The sequence below is a fragment of the Coturnix japonica genome, chromosome 1, assembly GCF_054131305.1.
Source record: "Coturnix japonica strain WE chromosome 1, WE-NBRP24, whole genome shotgun sequence".
Classification (NCBI taxonomy): Eukaryota; Metazoa; Chordata; class Aves; order Galliformes; family Phasianidae; genus Coturnix; species Coturnix japonica.
Window position 1 is genome coordinate 178,579,626 of NC_140663.1, and position 20,726 is coordinate 178,600,351.

Sequence of the window (20,726 nt, forward strand, 5' to 3'; positions counted from 1 at the left end):
GCTCCAGTTTGGAGGTAATTCACAACTGGATTTTAAATAGGGCTAATGCTACTGAAGCCAGAGGGAATTCCCGTTAGGATAAGATGGATCTCAATCTCAAGCTGCGTCAGGAGAGATTCAGATTGGATGTTAGGAAGTTCTTCACAGTAAGGGTGGTTGAGAATTGCAGTGGGCTGCCCAGGGAAGTGGCAGAGTCCCCATCCCTCGTGGAACTTAAGGGACATGGATGTGGCACTAAGGGATGTGGTTTAGTGATGGGACTTGGGAGGTCAGGCTGGTGGTGGGACTGGATCATCTTGAAGGTCCTTTCCAACCTAGGCAATAACTGTGATTTTACTGGCTGCTCATCCATGAGGGTCTCCTGCATCTTGCACCGCTGTGACAATGTCCTCCCCTCCTCTGCCCTCCCCAGAGATCAACAACGGCGTGGAGACCACAGATGAGCTGTCCCTCTGCTCTGAAAACGGCTACGCCAACGAGATGGTCACCCCCACGGATCATCGGGGCACCAGGCTGCGGATGGACTGAGGGGCTCCAGCCCAACCCCACGTGTGGCCAACCCCGCGTTCGCTCCGGCAACGAGAGCTGCGCTCTCCTGCTTGCCATGGGATGGGAAACCTTGAGGAACTGCTGGCAGGGCAGAGATCCCTCCCCATTCCACCATCAGTGGCTGCTCCACCTCTCTGCTTCTGAGATTGAGGGGCTTTTTTTTTTTTGTAAATATGTAGAAAATCTGATTATTTTTTTTCTTTTTTTTTTCGTCTTTTTGTTTTTGTTTTATTTCTCAAGTGTAATTTTTCCAGGGCATGAGTGGAAATACCGTGTTCATTAAACCCTCCACGTTATGGCTGAAGTTATTTGAACCTCGACGTGACAGCCTGAGTCCCCCTGGGGGGAGTTTGGGACAGTTCCCCCCTCCCTGCTCCATTCCTTCCCTTGATGCATCGACTGTGTAGCTGAGTTGTTTAAACTGTATGTTGTGAAGTTCTCGTGAAGTGTCATTCTTTTTTTCTCTGTTCTCCTTGTTTTTTGTTCCCCCCCTCCCCTTACCCTTCCCCTTCCTGGGCAATGAAGTGTCAGCTGTAATTGAACAGGAGGCTGCTTGGAGGAGAGAAGCTTTCCTTGGAGAGGAGATGGCGCTGCTCTTCCATGTCGGAGTTCAGAGCTGGAGGAGTTGCACTGGCTCAGAGGCTTGGTCACTTCTCTCTGTCCCATTCCCCATCCCCAAAACTTGGATGTTGACAGAAAAAAATGGCCTTCTTGGATTGTCTGTAGGCAAATCCTGGGCAGTAGCTGCAGATTGGCCTCTGCTGGCAGCAGCGCTTTGGTTTTGTTGTTCTTTTTCTATCTGCTCCATGAGTTGAGCTCCAGGGGGGGCCTGGATGGCTTGCCAAAAGCAATGCCATGGGCACTGTCTCTGCTCCCATCTGGCTAAAGAGCCTCTGCACTTGCAGTAGCTCCTTACTGCATCCATGCAGGAGGAGGAGCAGCAGTGGGAGCCCCTCTGTGCCCTACAGATGCCCCTGGGTGAAGGAGATGTAAATAGTTTGGAAGCTGAAGTAGCCCAGGGCAGTAATTTATTCCCGCAAGGAGGTGTTTCCTACTTGCTTTAAAACCAGCATCTTTAAGCTGCACGTCGGCATCCTCCAAAGGACCGGCGGTCTTGCAGCAGATGCACACTCCCAGTGCAAAAGGCTTGAAACCAAAATCCTAGAGCAGAGGCTTAAAGAAACATGAAATAAAGCTTAGAAACCACACTGACGGCAGTTGTGTTTTATCCTGCACTGATACAGCCCAGGGGTGGGATGCTCAGCTTCCTGCTCTCAGTCTCCAAGGTCTTGCTGGGCAGAGCCTGTTTTTGGGACACTGGGCTGTTTGTGTGGTTCCCAAGTGGGAAATTCCATCGAGCACAAGCTTCCTTTGAAGCTTGGTGTGTTCCACCTTGGAAATGCCAGGAGCTGTTTCCCATGGAAGGAATGTAACCCAAAGCTCAGGCTTTGGGCTGAGTCTGCTTGCTGAGCCCTGGGAGAAGCCGCCTTGCAGGAGAGAAGGGAAGTTTGGGGGATGCCACAGCAATCAGGCTTGAGCAGGTCATCCTTGTGGTGGCAGCACTGAAGTTTTGAATCTTGAATGTACAGAAGTAGCATATTGAAACCTCAGAATCTTGGGTTCGGTGCATAAGAGTTAAGAGCGCAAAAGTGGTCGTTGCAGCTGTGTAAAGGAAAAGAAGGCATGCCAAAGCAACATAGGGAACATACCTCTATTAATAATGCAAGGAAACAAATCTGAATTGTGATGCTTTAGAACGCACCTTCCAAGCAGCACAAATTAAGACTTCAGTTTGTCTGCACCTACCGTGGGTTCTCATGAATGTAGATGGAACAAGTCCTTCACCCATGCTCCCTCTTATCCTCCCAAATACTCATCTTTGATATGGAACTCTCTTGTGGCTGTAAAACATGGTGGGTGGTTAATTTTTTTCCATGCAGAATCACAAGGATTTGGTGGATTTGAAGGCATTTGGGATAAAAGTTGCTTCTACCCTTAATGAAGCACTGCACTGAAGTGTTCCTGGCGGATGGTCATTGCCAATGAGAGCTGCTGCTGAACCTTGGCATCTGTTGATAATCACCTGCATGTTCAGTTTTTATCCTTGGTGATGACAGTATTGAAAGGTGAAGTGCTTACGAGCTTGGAGGTGTTAAAAGCAATCCATCCAAGAGTCATTGTCTTCAAAATTCATTTTTTCCTATGATGAGACCCGGACTCTATGCGTAATGCACCGACTGTTACCGTTACCATCCTGAAGATTTGCTACTTCCTTTTTTTTTTTTCTTTTTTTTTTTAAGAAATATACTTTTTTGATGAAAATAGAGCTAGACCAAAATGAACCCTGCCATGCTCTGTGAAATAAACTGTCAGTATCCCCCCTGCCGGTCTGTCATCTTCTTGTGTGTTTTGGGCTCACTTGCAAAATGTTCTTCTCACATCAACATTCATGTTTCTGCTTTTTGTGCTTTGTGGGAGAACCTCGAGGTCTGACCTCAGGTTGGGAATTAGGAACAATTTCAGCTTCATCTCTGAAAGAGAAAGCTGGGAGAGTCACTGTCCATGGAGGGGTTCCAGAACCATGGAGATGAGGCACTGAAGGATGTGGTCAGTGGGATGGGTAGGGTTGAGTTGGGGATCTGGGAGGTCTTTTCCAACATTAATGATTCTATGACTAGAGGAAGGTTTGGAGATCTTCCTTTCTGAGGTCAGTAATTGTGCTGCATCCTCCCTCCCATCTGTTTTATCCAACAGCAGTTGGCAAGCAGTCAGATGGAAATGATGCAACTATGCAGACCCACGCCTTGACTTATATATAGTATACTTAGTATATACTATATACTATATATATATACTATAGTATATATAGTATGTATATAAGTATTATATAAGTATATATAAATATTTGGTGCTCGTGGCCACATGGGGACAATGATGCACCACCATCGCTGGTCTGGCAGCAGTTTCAAGCCAAACAAATGGGAAGCAATTCATTTCTAATGCAAACTGTGCACGTCATTGCCCCAGGGTGCTGTGAAGACCGAAAAACATAAGCACATTTGAAGAGGAATAATTGGCTCTTATGTCCATTAGCACTTATTAAACACAACAGCCTGGATGTAAGATCCAGCTTGAGAAGTCCTTGAACAGTTCTTTGCTGAAAGCATGTATTAAAGGAAGGGCTTGCTTGGTGTTTGCTCTATTTCTGCAGCCCAGGATCTGCTCCCAGCTGCAGACAGTGGGTGCTTTGGGTTAGGAGGGGATCTCGTCTGGGCCAGCCTGGGATTCTTCTTTGTTAATCAGCTGTTTTCTCCAGCCCATGAATGGCTGCATTAAGGGACAGATGAAAGGGATTAAAGAAAACACAACGGTATCTCATTGGTTGGTGACTGATAGTCAGTTCTGTGTCAAGGATTTGACTGGCTCGGGGAATACCATTTGAGAGCGAAAAATAAAACTGCCCTAAGGGGAAGAGGGAGAGCTCCTGATTTCCACAGTACTGAATAATCCATAACGGGAGTCTGTGATTGCTGTACCCTTGGGAAAGACACTAAAAAGTCGAAGGGAGAGCAACGAAGGTCATGTAGCCTGTGTCTGTTGTTCAAATAAAAGAACTGAGAACTGGCTGCTGGCTCTAAGCCCAAATGGCTCGGAACAGCCAACGTTGTGCTATTTAACTCTTTCTTCTTCTCTAGAACTGCCCTTATTCTTACAAGCTTAGTGGCACAGCTGTGATAGCTCCCATAGGACCTGGGAACCATGCTGGCACAATCACTTTACTGATAGAGCTGTAGTTCTGGGGCCTGGGAGGTTATGCTGGTGTGGCCATGCCATAGGTCTACAGTAACCTGCCATACAAAGCATCTCTTACATCCCTGCTAAAGCCTTCATATGATGCAGTGGCACAGAGCTTACAAAAAGTGGGGTGGGGTTGGGTTGGGGTTGGGGTTTTGACTGGTGTTTTCCAGCCTTCTTGATTCTGTAATGGTGTGGTCAGGTCCTAGTGATCTCTCTCCGTATGATCTCCATTACCTGATTTATCCAAAGCTCTCTTGCCTTTCCACTTTTCTACTTGTTCTCTTCTTTGTTTAGCTACATCCCTTCCCTTTCCTATTTTTACTTTTTCTGACACAATTACTCTGCTGTTCCTTTCATTCCTCATTCACAAAGATTTTTTTTTTCCCACAGTTCTGTCTCCACAAACATTAATTTCCCCTTTGTGTCTTTTTAAATGCATGTAGCTTTGCGCCCAGTGGCTCCTGTAGACCACGTGCCATGGGTTGATCATCTTTAATGTGAACAGGATATTTTGCAGTGCAATAGGGCTTCCAGCTCACTGTTCTGGTGTCTGCATCTACACTTTCAGGTTGGTTGGCAAGGTGTCAATAGCTTTACAACTTCAGTGAAGGGTTTCCTGTACTCAGGAGGTCTGTTTGTCACGAAGGGAAGGATCAGTGCTGTGCTGCTCATTGTCCTGATGACCCTCTCCACTCACCCACCCTGGATGCCACCCACCAGAGCCAACTCAATTGGGATGGAAGGTCCCGAGACCAAACTCCCCAATCCTCTGAGCCCACAACAGAGGCTGGGAAACCACAGTCCTTTCCAGGTCGCTGTCAATTCATGTGCAAATGCTGGCCATGAGCAGGATGCCAGCTTGTGCCTTGCATCCATCCCACTGATGGGAGAGGAGCAGAAGGGATCCAGTTGGAAAGCACAGAGGTGGTGCTCCAAGAAAAGATGACTTTACTGGGACAGCAACAATGCAGGGTTGGTTGCTCTTTGCATTTATAGTTAGAATGAAATAATACAAAGTGATGTTGGGTAAGGGAGGGAACTGGCTGCATTGCATCAAGGATTTTGGCAGCACTGAGGTTGATGGTTACTCTATGGAGATGGTTCAGGGCTGCTTTGTTCCTTGCTATGAGCTTCAGCCAGCAATGGGATTGAGTTGGAGGGGAGACTGCTGAGAGTCACATGGGGCAAACCCTCCTGTCTGTCCTTGTAGATCTAATTACCTAATTATCACACATTAACAAGGGGCACTGTGTCTCCTGCCTGACACAATCTATTCCTGTTAGAGATGCCCTATTTTGCTCTCAGAGCTGTATTATATTTATTGGATTTAGCATGGTTTCCAGCAAGCCGGAGTCTCTATCAAATGAATTATTCCACCTGGACCCCAATTTGCTCTCCAGATGGCTCGTCCCTCATAAGCTGCCCTGGTGTGCTCTATTTTCCCCCATCCTCGAGGAATTTTCCCTGGCTCCTCCCAGGCTGGCTGTTATTGACAGCTGCATGGCTAATGCCCTGTAGCTCTCCGGGCAGAGAAACAAAAGCAGATTTCTCCCCCACCTCTTCAGCAGAGAGCATAAAGGCAATGCTTTTGTGCTTCCCTAAGCATTGCCAGAGACAGGCTGAGCGCGCTTAGTGGAGGGGACTCATCTCTGCACAGAGCCCCAGCGTGGATGGGGGATCTTCACAAGGGAGGCTGTGTTCATTAGGTCCCATCTGGAGGACTCAACTTTTGGGCCAGGTAATGTTGAGATTCTTGTGCTAACAGCTGGGAAAGCTTTCTGCTTATATGTACAGAGTTTACCACTGTGCAATATTGGGATGGGGGAGTGATGCAGAGTGTGTGTGGATAAGGGCAGTGGGAGAATCCCACTCTCTCCTTGGAGCTGGTATCCTGGGTAGATTGGGGGGGGGTCTGAGCTGGGGAAAGAACTTTGGGTTTATCCAGGGAAGTCTCTCTTAGTAAGTTAACTGACATCAAGGGCTTGGAAATTGACGTAGATCAGGGTGAGAAATGATGATATTTGCCTTCTTTGGCTGGAGCTGCGCGTGCCGGCAAGTCGCAGAGTTCACCGTACTGCCTTTGTTGTAACTTCTCTAAATCACTTTGAACTGACAGCGTTCCCCTTCTGCTGCCTGAGCACTTCTCAGTGCCATCTGGGAGGTCTGGAGCCTCCACCCATTCCCCCAGGTTTGTTTAGGGATTTATGTAGAGCTCAATTCTCTGCCTCACTGCTCCTCAAGTCTCTGCAATACCCCCATGGCAGCAGTAGGATGGCCCTCACCGATACCCCACCTGGAAGCCTGGTGCTGTGCTCTTAAAAGAGAAGTGTTGGCATTGCTATGCCTCTCATTTAACACTCAACTGATGCAGCAGTTGGGAACCTAGATTCAGTTCCTCCTAGGACTTGTGTCTGTGCAGCAGCAATTGGTTGAGATGCGTTCCTGGGGAGAAGTGGTGCACCACAGATGGTTTAAATTTGTCTGGGTGGGGAAATAAGCTTAACAGGAGCTTTGTGATGTGATAAAGAAAGGAAACAGTGTGGGAGTTGTTAATACAGCATGGATTGGGTAAAGCTACTGGCTTAACATCTAAAAGCAGAAGAGTGTGGTGTGCTGGGATGGGGTTGGGTTGGGGATATCCTACAGGCCACATGTGGGTTTTGTTTCTGAGATAATGTTGGTTATGGAGGATGAGGATGAAAATCTGTCCAGATTTTGGCTGGAATCTGTACTGCCTGATGTCACCAAGATGCAGAAATCACAGTGCTGCTGGATGCTGTGGTCATATATTTTAATTAACAATCTGTTCTGTCCTTCACTGCTTCCCAATCAGGATGCATCGAATGATGAAAGAAGAATCGAGCTACAGGACGAGTAGCCTGGAAAATGCAACCCGTGACACAAGCAAAGAGCAGCTGCACGTGAAGCTCTGCAATGGGTCCTGCCATGCTGAACAAATCCTCCAGACACTGAACGCCTACCGGCGTGGTGGCATCTTTACAGATGTGGTGTTGTTAATCGATGGACAGGAATTCCCCTGCCACCGTGCTGCTCTGTCAGCCAACAGCACTTATTTCCAGGCTATGTTTGGTGGCAATCTCAAGGAAGGCCACCAGAACATCATCAACATCCAGAAGATTTCTGCTTCCACCATGTCTCTCCTTCTTGACTATATGTATGGGGGGAACATTGTCATTCAGGAGGACAATGTTGAAGGCATCTTGGAACTGTCTGACTTGCTGCAGATCTCCAAGCTTAGGGATGCTTGCATCAGCTTCCTTGAAGGCCAGCTTCACCCCTGCAATTGTTTGGGCATCATGAAGTTTGCTGATTCGTTCTCCATCACTTCCCTGACAGAAAAAAGCAAGAGGTTCATGCTGGAGTGTTTCGTGGAGGTGTCGTGCCATGAAGAGTTCCTAGAGATGGGTGTGAAGGAGCTGGTTGAGTATTTGTCCGATGAGCAGCTGGTGGTCCCCAAGGAGGAGGTGGTCTTTGAAGCAGTCATGCGCTGGGTACGGCACGACGTACCTGCCCGTAAGGGAGCCTTGAAGGATCTCCTTGAGCACGTGCGTCTGCCACTGCTCAACCCCACCTACTTCCTGGAGAAGGTGGAAATGGATGAGCTCATCCAGGACTCAAAGGAGTGCATCCCTCTGCTGCACGAAGCCCGCAAGTACTACATCCTAGGGAACGAGGTCAGCTCTTTGAGATCGAGGCCCAGAAGGTAAAACCCAATGTCATTTTCCCTAGAGCGCCATGAAGAAGTGAGGTTTATGTCAGATAGGAAATTATTTCCCTAGAGGTGGTAAAGTCCCAGCACTGCTGCCCAAAGCTGTGGTGCCCCATCCCTGGAGGTGTCTGAGGCCATCAATGGGGGCCCTGGGCAACTTGAGCTGGTGGTCAACACCCAGCCCATGGCAGAGGTTGAGGCTTTAAGTGAGTGGGCTTTAAGGTCCTTTCCAATCCAACCATTCTGTGACTTCACTTCAGCCTTCTAGCCATCACCATGCTGCCTAGCTCAAAGGTGTAGCAGTTGGGTCAGTAATTAATGTCTAGGGGAAAAAAAGGAGTTGCAGTCCAAGTAGCTACGTAGGCACCCCGAATTCTTTCTTTTGTACCTCTGATTTATTGATTGACATGAAGATAAAGAAATTCTAACCCAGGCAGCTGGCAGTATAGAGTGGAAATAGAAAGGACAACCAATTTCTGGGGGTGGGTATGTATAGGAATATGCACTTTTCTGTGATTTTCACATGGATTTTCTAGACTTAGACAGATATATTTTTAGCCTCTGTTACTTCATGGTCATACTGGTACATTCAGCATGTGCTTGGTAAGAACACCAGTGGAGGTATGAACAACTCCATTGAGAACACCTCTGCTCTGGGATGGGTTGTTGTATCAGGCCGGATGGTTTGTAAAGCTTCCCATGCTTCTCTAGAGGGGAATAGCGGCTGTGGGGACAAATTCTTGTGTTCTTCTGCACTTTGGACCAAGGAAACCAGCTTATTTTTGCCTCTTAGTGGAGCAGCTTTCACAGGAGAAGAGAATAGGGATTTGTAATCAGAGAATCATGAAGGTTGGGAAGGCCACAGCAATCATCCAGTCCAACCATCAGCCCATGCCTGTGACTGCTCGAGGCTGTATCACTCTGCATGACATGAGTCTGTTGGTTTTAAAACCTCCAGGGATGGTTTAAGCCCTTTCAGTCTGATGTGAGGCTTGGAGTTGTTTTCCATATGCTGAATGTGACAACGGGCCGCTACACAAAGAACTGCCCAGTACCAGACTGTGGTGTCCTCTTCAAGCACACAGACTAAAATTCATTGGGAATCAATCCCACTCCCAGCACTCCCATTTTAACTCCCCTTCTTTTACCACTTAGGTCTAAAGTGAACTATTTCAGGCTGCAGAAATGGAGGCAGAGCTGGGGATGGTTTCAAGTCCCATTCTGCCCTCTTCCTTTCTCTCCTCTCTTCTCCTGCAGAGCCGTTCCTCTCTTGCCACCTACTTCTTGGCAAGGTTTTCCTGCCCATCCATCTGTCTCGTCTGCTCTCTGCTGTTAGGGCTGGAGAGAATGAGATTTCCTGGAAGCACTCTGCTCTCCAGGCAGGGAGCACGTTGCAGGCTGGCTGCCAGGAGCAGCTTTCCATGCTTGCAGCCGTGCATTGAGTGATAGGCTTCATTGTGCTGGAAGGGAGAGGGCGAGGGGCAGGAGGCAATCTCACAACGGACTTTCAAAGGTCATTCTCAGTTTACTTTCCCTATGAAATTTGGACCCTTTCCCACTCAAGCTTGAGAGATTTGAACGTGCAGACAAGAGGGAAGGTGCATGAGTGAAGTGATTTGCCTAGAAAACTGATAGTTGGTGACATAAAGGAGCCCACTGGGATGTGCTGCCAATATCCTAAATGGGACTGGGACTTAGGGGCTTACCCATGCCTTTCGTGTTCTAGGTTCATGGAGCTGGCAGAAGTCATCATCATCATTGGGGGCTGTGATAAGAAGGGCCTTCTGAAGCTGCCCTTCACTGATCTCTATCACCCAAAGAGCAGGCAGTGGACGGCCCTCTCCAGTGTGCCTGGCTACACCAAGTCAGAGTTTGCTGCTTGCACGCTGAAGAATGATGTCTACATATCAGGTGAGGTGTCCTGAGACAGCTGTAGCCCCTACCTGGAGCTGTTTGAATAACTGCTCCTGGGTCTGTTTGTTGGGACTCATTGACTTGCATCCCAGCTCCAGAACAAAGTCACTTCTTAGTGAAGTTTACCCTGGATTTTGTTGTCCCAAGAAACAATTTTAGCCTTCTGGGGAGGATGGCACCGTTGGAAAACTTTTCCTTCCTGCTTATCTGAGTATCCATCCAAAGTGTTTTGCAGTGGAATGAGTTGGTTTTGGTGTGTGCTGTCAGGGTTTTCTATCACATCACCAGCTGCCCATCCTTCATTTAAAATACAAGGCCTATAGGAGAGCTCCATAGAAGGGATGGAGTTTTGTGATAAGTGCCTTGAAATTCAGAGGGCATCTACCTTGGGAAGCTGAGTTCATGTGAGAGTAACCCAATAGCCATATTCTAGCCTAGACTGTTCCTCTGCAAAGTGGACCCATATAAAACAGTGGCATGCCAGGGTGATGGGGACTGGTTTTGGGATTGTATCAGCCCTCCATTCCTCTGTTTTTCAGGGGGACACATCAGCAGCAATGATGTTTGGGTGCTGAGCTCCCAGCTGAATGTCTGGATCAAGGTTGCTTGTCTGCAGAAAGGCCGATGGAGGCACAAAATGGCAACGCTTCAGGGCAAGGTTGGTTTTGGAACGAGCCCATTTGGGACAGTCTTCCCTTCTTCCCAGTTCCCAGTGCAATGTGACATTGTCAGTGCTTGTTTGTTTTCTTGGTTGTTTAGAGATGGTTTTGATGAGAGAAAACCAGGACATAATCATGGTACCAGCCCAGCTGGTGAGTCCAGGAGTTTCTAACCGGTTTACTTTGCTCTTCTTATGGCAGATCTATGCTGTGGGAGGCTTTGATGGTTTCTACCGCCTCTCCAGCGTGGAGTGCTACGACACCTTCTCCAACAGCTGGTCCACCTTGGCTCCTCTGCCACAAGCTGTGAGCTCGGCAGCTGTGGTCTCCTGCCTGAACAAGCTGTATGTGCTGGGTGGTGCTGTGGATGACACTGCTAACACTGACAAGGTATGGCTGGTGCAAAGGGGTGAGGATGGCTGGGTGAGAGAAACAGGACCAAGAGGTGCAAAATAAGCCCATGGGAAGTTTCAGCTCAGCTTTGGTCTGCTTTCTAGTACTGTGATTTAATAGAAAGGGCCAAAGAAAGGCCAGCAAGGAACATAAAGAATAGAAGGAGACTCTTATAGTAATAATGGTTTTACAAGGAAGGTGGCACCTGAGCTGCACTAACACTAAGGGCCCTCAGCTCAATATCAGAATATTTAACCATGTGCTGTGTTGGTTAGGACCAGCTGATGATCTGTCTGTGAGAGCTGAAGGCATAGACCCTCAAAAGAGCCGCCCAAGACCTCAGCCAGCTGAAGAAAGAATGCTAGAACCCTTGTCCCTTTGATCACTGCACTGGCCTCTGAGTGTTGGAGCTCCCATCTATGTTTCTGAACCTGTTATCTCTTATTTCTAGTGGATATCATCTCCATCCAAGCAGGGAGGTGAGGGAAGTTTATGTTCCCATAGCTGCACTTCTCCTTCCAGGTCCAGTGCTATGATCCAGAAGACAACAAGTGGACACTCTTGTCTCCAACTCCTTTCTACCAGAGGTGCATCAGTGCCGTCTGCTTGGACAACATCATTTATGTTGTGGGTGGGCTCCTCAGTAAGATCTTCAGCTATGATCCAAGGAAAGACAGCTGGAGAGAAGTGGCTGCCCTCCCTGGGCCTCTGGTAAGAGAAAGATTTAGGAATAGAACTATTAAGGTAGGAAAGGCCAATAAACTCATCTAGTCCAACCACCAACCCATACCTGTGACCACTCTAGGCCATGCCACCCAGTGTCCCATCAGTCTTTCTCTTGCTCCACCACCTCCCTGGGCAGCCTGCTCCAGTGCCTGTGAAGAAATTATCCCTAATATTCCTATGAGGACTTTTCCTAATGTGAGGGGAGAAGCTCTGAACCTTCTCTCTCCATAGAATAAATGTACCCGTCTGTGCTTTGCTGAGATTGCATGTGAAGAAAATATACCAGGGCATTGGCTCGAGGTTCTTCACATGGCTCAGACCATAATACTGAAGTACCCCAAGAGCCATTCCCTGCTAATCCTGCTTATTTCCCTCCATGCAGGACAGGTGAGGGCTGAGCCCATAGCAGTCATTCCTTCCTGCTCAGCCCCACTGCCCAAAGCTGTGGGGCCACTCCTCATCTCTCATCCTTTCCTTCTGCTTTCCAGGAGAGCTGCGGTCTGACGGTGTGTGGAGGGAAGATTTACATCCTGGGTGGCCGAGATGAGAATGGGGAAGGCACAGACAAAGCGTTCACGTTTGACCCTATAACGGGCAGTGTGGAGCAGCAGCCCCCGCTGCAGCGCTGCACCAGCTACCACGGCTGTGTCACCATCCTGCAGCACATGAACAGATGACCGTGGGGCTTTGACAGCATCTTTCTCCTATCCAGATCCTCCCCTTGAGTCAGTGGACACGTGTGTGGACGGAAAGCAGTCTCTCTGCAGGGAAGGGCAACATAAGCCACCAAAGATGTGTTCCCACCAGGCCCTGAGCACCACAAATGTGTTTTGGTTTGTTTTTTTCTGGGTCTGGTGATGCCAATGGTTTTGATGCTGACCTTGGTGAGGGGATGAAAAAGTTCTGGGCTGTGTGAAAGCTGCATTACAGACCTTGCCACCCCCAGATTCAAGCAGGGTTTGCAGCCTGTGGGACTGCTGAGTTCGACTTCTTTTAGGTTTCCCTGAATTATAGATTGGTTTGAATTGAATGGAACCCCTGAAGGCCATGTGGTCCCATTCCCTGCAACAAAGAGGGACACCCACAGGCTCAGAGCCCTGACCTCACTGCCCTTATTGTTAAAATAAACTTAATTCTTATACGAATGTAGATCGTGGTTTTCTGTACTATTGGTGCAAGGGCATGTGTTTGTTTCTCTCTGACACCCAGAGCTGTTACACAGACACTTACAGGATCCCATATCCTCAGATATTATGCATTAAGCTCCCTAGAGCCCCATGTCAAACCATGCTTGCCCAGATAGTCACTGATGTCCATGAGCAGTTAATTCTACTGCAGTGGGCATCTGAGTTTGAGACCTCATAGCAGGAAAACTTCTCTGCTAAATCCCCGAAAGCCCAGTTAAATGGGCCATGCTCTGAGCCCATTCTGCATATGCTGCACCAGGTTCTATCCCCTGAAAGCACAGAGTGCTGTCTCTTCTTATGTGTTTCAAGGCTGGGCTGCTGTCTTGCTGACTTTGTCATTGAGGAAAAAGTGACTCATGTGGCCAAGAGATTCTTCTTCAGAGAGCAGAGTTGGGTGAGTGAAGATGGTTTAGTGGTGGGCTTGTAGGGGTGGATGGGTGGTTGGACTTTGGGGATCTTGAAGGTCTTTCCAACCTAAATGTTGTATGATTCCTCTGAGGAGAGAAAACAAAGTCCAAGCTGGCAGAGGGCAATTTAATTTGCAATCAAATTGCATGCGCAGTTATGCTTATAATGCAAATGGCTACTTCAGAAGAAACTTTCACCTTCCACTGATATAATTAAATTAGCATGGAAGAGAGTGTAAACTGTCAACTCAAGCTTCAGGAGACTTCAGGAGCAGAGAGGCCTTTATTCTCCTATTCACCTATTACCAATAGCTCCCACTAAACCATGTCCCTCAACAAACATCCAGCCATTCCTTGAATACCCGCAGGGTCGGTGACTCTACCACCTCCCTTCTTGCAAGATCTCTTCCTACAGCCTTCCCTGATCTCCCTCGTCCTTCTATGGATCTCTTGTTGTAGGAATGAGCTCTCTCAAAAGAGCAGACATTCTGGTTAGTTTTCCTATGTGCTTTTGACACCTGTGTTGCATTGCAGCAGCTGTAACACATGTTGGAAGTTGTAGTGTAGGTATGAAACCATTTGCCTTGTTCTTGGTTGTGATATTGTACCCCTGATGTGTGTTTGTATTTTGTAAGGGCTCTGAGCTGTGGGCATGCAGGGGAGGGAGAGGGAAGAAATTCAACTTGTTTTTCTTAGCAATAAATGTGTTTCTTGACTCCAAGGTGATTCTGCTGCAGGGATTTAATTTGTGAATATTACTTCATGGTTCTCTAAAAGTACGTGGTTAATGAAGCATCACAGGAGCTTAAGCAGGAGCCATATGTGGGATGCCCAAACCTCTGCTGGGGATACCAGAATATCTCGCTGTAAGGATGGGGAGAATGTAAGAATCATTGGATTGCTCAGGTTGGAAAAGACCTTAAAGGTCATCAGGTCCACAACTAATCCACACAGCCAGGTATTGCTATTGGTCTACAAGGGAAATATTTAAATATCTGAGGTCATGACCAAGTCAATGTAAAAGTGTCTGAATCCTTCAAAGTCAGTTAAAAGATGGTGAAGCTTTCCTATTTTGGCATGATAAAGTACCATAGAAACACTAGGGGATCTTGATGGTTTTTTCTCAACCTAAGTTCAACCTGCCTGTGACACCATCAGTGGCCAAAGAAACCATTTCATAGAGTGGCTTGGGTTGGGACAGACCTCAAAGACCGTCTAGTTCCAACCTTCAGGCTCCATTCCTTCTCCCTCTCCCCATGCTGCCTTTACACCTCTCTCCAGCCCAAACTTTCCTTCCAATTTTTGGCTTGTGACACACAGACCTGACTTCCAGAGCGATCTCCCTTACCCTGTGTCATCCCCTTGTCCTGGGATGTTTTGCTGAATCCTGTTCCTCCTTGTCCTACCACAGGAGGCCTGATACATTTGATCTCCCTAACAAATCCAGTTTACTTTTCCTTATGCTAATTGTTGTTTTGAAAACATGGAGCTGTGCAAACATCCCTCCCAGAATGAAAACAGCGGGGTATCACTATGCCCCTGGAGATGCTGAAGCTGTCTTTGCATTTAGCTTTCTGGCTGTCAGAAGGTGATAACATTGAGGGCAGGGGAACAATGCTCAGGGGTGCAAGCCCCATCTGAAAGGATGAGCTTGTGCTGATTAACTCAGATTAAGGGCCACAGCAGCCAGCTGGGAACTGGTGGGCAGAGATAATAGCAGTATCGGTGGCTGTCTCTCTAGCTTTAAATATCCCTGTATGACAGAGGGGGGAGGAACTGTATCAGATTCATTGCAAGATTATTGATGTGACTAGACTTGTTTCCCATTAAACGTGAATCACGGTAGGAGCAGCACAGTCATTCTGACCTCTCAAGGCCCTCGTCATGGGGAGGAAAGTGTTGGCCAGTTTGCAGTGACAAGGATTGCATCCTGATGCCCACACCACAGCTCTTCAGGGATGCAGCTGAGTTTTGTATGTAGGCACAGCTGTTGGACTACATATATGTGCAATACCTGAACAGCAGGTTAGACAGGGCTCTGATCTGGTGAGTGTCAGCCAGCCCATGGAAAGGGGTTGGAATGGGATGATCCCTTTCCCTTTTTGTGATGACTGAGACATGAACACTCACTCAGCCCCAGAGAGTTAGAAATTTGCATCTTGGGAAGCTTATCATGAGCAAATGACCTCAAAACACCATTGGCTTCAAAGGAATGGTTGGAGCCTAGAGGAGGAGGGTTGGATCCAAATGATCTTAAAGGTCCCTTCCCACACAAGGCATTCTATGGTGCTAAGATTCAGAGTTGGGGTTGTCCCCAAGGCCCATGCCATACAGAGGATACCCAGTGCTCTGCATGGGAAATTGGGCTGGGCCTCCATCCAGCCCAAGCTGGTGAAGTGCTGGTCATTGACAGTCTGTGCTGGGTGTCCCGTGTTGGTTCCCATTAATCTCTGCAGAAAGAAGGATTCAGAGACATGCCTGGGCTGTGGCCAGCAGCTTTTGTGCTGCTTTGGTGAGAGGGCCTGTTCCCAATGAACTGCTGAGAGACCAAGGGGAGGCTGAAAAGCCCTGTGTGCAGCAACACCCACCGGCAGCAGGAACACCACCAGCTCGGGGCAGCTCTTCTGTTTTGTTCTATTCTCCCCATGTCAGCTGCTTGGGCTTACGTGCAGGGTAAGGGTGCCCAAAAGAACGGTGAGAGCTGGATGTGGAGCAAACCGGAGGTGACTTTGTATTAAAGCACAATTAACTGTGGTTGCATCAGGAATTAAGTAGCTCTTTCCAGCTTCCACCACACGTAGCTCTGTTGAAATGCCTCAGTGCTTCACTGCTTTTAGTACTGGAGAAATAAAGCTGAGGCTGCACCTCAATGATGAGCTCAGCATTGGGCCCCTCACTGCTGCTCACACCTCCAAAGGAGATGTGTCTATTGCTGAACCTGATGGGATACGGATGCCTGGTACCCAGAGGAGATGATGTTGTTCTGCAATGTTTGCTCAGGGTTGCCCAGCAAGTCAGTGGCAGAACATGGATTTTAACCTACTTCTCCCATAGCCTGTGCCAGGGCTTTTGCAGTCTCAGTTCTTTCAGCCCCTTGTAGTCTGTTGTTGGCATGTAAACTTGAGCTTGCCTGGTTATAATTCCTCACATTGTCTGCAATGTTTTGGCCAAAGAAAATGAAAGCAGTCTTTGCATGATTCCAATGCAAAACCACAGACTGGCTGGGAGAGGTGGGAAAGGCATCACTGCACAGCTAAGGCATTTTAGCCTTAAGAAGAGGAACATGAGATGCCACAAGTGGTCAAAAGATAGAAAATAAGGAATACTTTGTCACTCTCAGAATGCACAAACTAGAGGGTAATTAGTTAAACCATCAAATTAAAGCTCCAAACATAGAATCATAGAATGGCTCAGGTTGGAAAAGACCTTAAAGATCATCATGTCCAAGTTAGAGTCTGGAAGGCTGAGTTAATGAAGGGACCGTGGTACCCTCATTACAAAATGGAAGACCCAGGTATGGCACTAGCCTTTATACAGCATGCAATGTGAATTACCCTAAAAATCCCACTGGGCTGAGCTGGCTTTGCCTTGGAGAGATGGTTTGGCCTTAAGGAGATTTTCTGGCAGAGTCTAAGAGAAACGGGTGCTGCAAAGATGGCTTTAAACCAACCGCCTCCACCACGCCCCTCAAAAAGGTAAATGATAGATGTGATCCCCATTATGGGCCTTTTGCTTGGATGCAATGGAAACAGCATGGATTTATTTGGGGCAGGGGAATACTGAGCAGCTGATGACATGCTGAATATTTATATCCAGCTGGGGGGATTCCCCAGAATCACTGTTTCTACCCATCCGTAATGAAGCTGGCGGCGGAGCTCATTAAGGGAATGGTGATGATGTCTCTGAGTACAGATGCTGAGATGGGCAGAGCACAGGGCTGACTTTTCTTTGGCTGCAGAGGAGCTTCTGACAGCGGATCAGATGCTTTTCCATCTCTGAATGGTGAGATTGTCCCTTGCTCACCTCCCAAGCTTCTCTGGCTGCTAAAGGTTTGCTCTTGCCTTGGAGGAGATGGATTTGTGAGAGCATTGGTGGAAGGGATTACCCAGAGAGGTTCCATCTGCATTCTGGGAGGTGTTCAGCTCCCAGCTGACTAAATCCCTGAGTCCTAACCCAGAGCTGATCCACTTGTGGGCAAGAGATTGAATGGAGACCTCCTGAATTTCCATAGCTGTGACCAATGGCAAGATCTTCCTTGTCAGGAGTGTGTGCTGAGCATCGGGGCACTCACCCCTCCTGCTGAGGTAGGTAAAATCTCCCAGCAAAGCCCATCCATCTTCTAGGGACAAAATATCAACCTACATGTGTAGCTCGGGGCTGCCATGCCCCCAGATACAGAAGAATCTCCATGCTAATGTTAAGCTCTTTGTTTAGGACTCATTAGTCACCCTGGCTAAACATGTTCCATGCCAACGCAGATGGTTTTTCTCCACTGAAAGGGCTTTCTTCCATAGGGTGGTTAATCTCCTCCTCCTCCAGGAGCATACAGGCTCAGCACCCATCCTGCACCCACCCCCCTTTAATTGATAATTAAACCCTGATAATATATATATAATATAATATAATAAATGATAACCCCTTTAATTTGATATTGGAAAGAAATGTTGCTTCCATTAGGGTCAAAATGGAAATGCCGAAATCTCAGCATGAAACTTGTTTGCCCTCCAGCTGATACATATGGAATGTGTCAGAAGAGGGAATTGATGGGCCGAGCATCCCCCAGCCATGTACATTCAGAGGCAACAGCAAAACCAGCCTGGGGACACCTCTTTATGTGCAGACTGATCCCCAGAGCGACTGCTAAATAAATGCACTGGCAAATAAATGAGCGCTGCATTTCCTATGCGTGCAGATGAGAAGGAATAAGAAATATTGACTCCCTCCACTGTCTCAAATCTTTAACCAATTTATTCCAGGAAAAATGGAGCTAGTGAGGAAAATGAAATGGGTAATAAGACAGGAATGGGGCCACCCCGCTGGGAATCCATCTGAGCAGACGGATCACCCGCTGCATAAATATTTGATGGTGGTTTTGATCAAAGGCGCGTGGAGTAATTCAGAAACCTGTGTTCAAGCAGGAAAGGAGAAAAGCCTTTCTTTTACTAACAGTATTGCCTCCCTCAATCCCACACCTTTAAAGAGCAAGAAGGGGAGGGGAAAAGGAGGGGGAAAAAGGCAATTATAATACAGAAATGTTCAAAGAAGAGCAAAAAAAGTCAGAAATTTGCGGTTTCTCATGGTGGGCAGAGCAGTGGGCAGGAACAGTTATTAGGTTGAGCACATCTGCTCCTACCCTGCCAACGAAGCTGGCTTTTAGCTTGGTTTCAGCCCCTACCATGCAAACTGATGTGTACATTGCTGGCCACAAACTCCATCTTGTGGCTGACTTTGCCTTCCTGTTCTCCCTTAAGGAAAATAATCCCTCTTGTGCGCAGATCATCGTGGGAGAAACCCTGTACTACTCACACCCACTCAGCAGAGAGCATTGAATTCATTGCAACTTGCAAAGGTCTGAATCTTATCTGCGGTGGATGAAGAGCGTGCATATGTGTGTGTTGGTATGTGCTGACTGTGATGTTGCTGGCATGAGCTGCTACATAATCAAAGTTGGGAATTTACAATAATGATCAGCAACAGAAATCAATATGAAGTAATTCTATCGAAAAAGATGAAAATAACACTTCCCATTGTAGATGGCCAAATGTGATATTCTGATTTAATTGCAGATTTTCTTCTCCCTTCCCTTCCCTTCCCTTCCCTTCCCTTCCCTTCCCTTCCCTTCCCTTCCCTTCCCTTCCCTTCCCTTCCCTTCCCTTCCCTTCCCTTCCCTTCCCTTCCCTTCCCTTCCCTTCCCTTCCCTTCCCTTCCCTTCCCTTCCCTTCCCTTCCCTTCCCTTCCCTTCCCTTCTCTTTCTCTCCCTGAATCATGGGGGCTTTTCTTCTGAAAGGACTGGGAAGGCTTTCTACAAACTACAGTGAAGCAAGGCTAGCAGAACAGAATCTGGTTTATTTGGAAGCTACACTTGCCCTCCCTGATGATGATGATGATGATGAATGCTGGGGAGCCACCGCCTTGCTTCATTCGTTTGCTTCTCAGTGAACAAAGTGCCTTTATTCTCAGCTCCATCTACTAGGCAGAAGCGCCATCTGCTGCAAGATCAACTATTTTCCCTCTGTAAAGTCAAGGATTTTCTAAAATAGAATAGAATAGAGTAGAATAGAATAGAAAAGAATAGGATAGGATAGGATAGGATAGGATAGGATAGGATAGGATAGGATAGGATAGGATAGGATAGGATAGGATAGGATAGGATAGGATAGATCTATTCTGGAAAGATTGTGAAAGAAGATGTTTCCTGTCTCCTGGAAGAAATGGAGACTCGGTAACACAAAATGTTCCTGCCCAAACCTGGTACTTGGACAGCCAACCTAGGGAGGAGAAACCTCTGCAAAATAACCCAAGCTCCCAGGGATCATAGAATCATTGGATGGTTGGGGCTGGAAAAGATCTCTCAGATCCCCAGCCCTAAAACTCTGGTTTGGTGCAGCCCTGTGTGACATGCATTGACTCTGCCTGCTCTCAGGTCCAGATCCTACAGCATGAAACTGAAGATGGGGCTGTGACGTGGTGGATACCCCACCCCTGCAGATACCCAAGGCTGGGCTGGATGGGGATCTGAGCACCTGATGGAGCTGGGGGTGCCCCATTCGTTGTTACAGGGAGTGGCCTTTGTTACCAGATGGCCTTTGAAGGGTCCCTTCCAACTCAAGTCATTCTATGATCCCGTGATGCCTTCTTGCATTAGGACGCAGAGGACATCTTCCTCAAAATGACCAGGAATGAATGCTAAATTGACAAACAACAGATACGAATCTTATTTCAAGTCGAAATCTACCATGATTGGAATGAAGAAGGTCAATTCATTGGTCAATGAAGTTTGATCTCTTCTAAGGGTATTTTGTTAAGAGGAAAATCTCCATAGGTTGTTCCTACACAAGGCCAACACCTCGCCTTGCAGTCTTGCTCGTCGCCTGTGGGTGTCACTTCAAAACCACCATCCCTGGGCTGCCAGGATGGGAGAGCTTCCTCAGCCTGGAAAGGGTGTTGTTCCTACATCCTCCCTTACAATTGCAAGTAATCTGTTTTTAACCCCAAGACTTTGAGAAGCGTTGACCCATCATCTTTTTTTAAGGCTCACAGTGTTGACTGGGAGGGGCTGCTGGGGCAAAGAGTGTGTTGGGGGCTTCTTTTCTCTCAGCAGATGTGGGATTTTTAGTCAAATCTTGATCTGGAGCAGATTCTA

At 47.6% G+C, this 20,726-nt stretch overlaps 2 protein-coding genes across 8 annotated transcripts in view; both read left to right on the forward strand.

Annotated features, from left to right (window-relative positions):
• Nucleotides 1–2,931, forward strand: part of GDPD5 (glycerophosphodiester phosphodiesterase domain containing 5) — a 129,675-nt gene extending 126,744 nt beyond the window's left edge. For all 6 annotated transcript variants that reach the window (XM_085536682.1, XM_015852598.3, XM_015852602.3 and 3 more), the window contains one exon: nt 413–2,931. In XM_085536682.1, the coding sequence (XP_085392808.1) occupies nt 413–528 (116 nt within the window). In that variant the 3' untranslated portion in view covers nt 529–2,931. The remainder of the gene's footprint in view (nt 1–412) is intronic.
• Nucleotides 2,932–5,951: 3,020 nt separating this feature from the next.
• Nucleotides 5,952–12,918, forward strand: KLHL35 (kelch like family member 35). Of its 2 annotated transcripts, none has more exons than XM_015852613.3 (7): nt 5,952–6,085; nt 7,181–8,071; nt 9,804–9,988; nt 10,531–10,649; nt 10,852–11,040; nt 11,566–11,754; nt 12,258–12,918. In XM_015852613.3, the coding sequence occupies exons 2-7, from the start codon at nt 7,182–7,184 to the stop codon at nt 12,444–12,446; spliced, it is 1,761 nt and encodes a 586-aa protein (XP_015708099.2). In that variant the 5' UTR covers nt 5,952–6,085; nt 7,181; the 3' UTR covers nt 12,447–12,918. The 2 variants fall into 2 exon arrangements, with proteins under 2 accessions (XP_015708099.2, XP_085392806.1); XM_085536680.1 differs by lacking the exon at nt 5,952–6,085 and adding an exon at nt 6,704–6,832.
• The last annotated feature ends 7,808 nt before the right edge of the window (nt 12,919–20,726 follow it).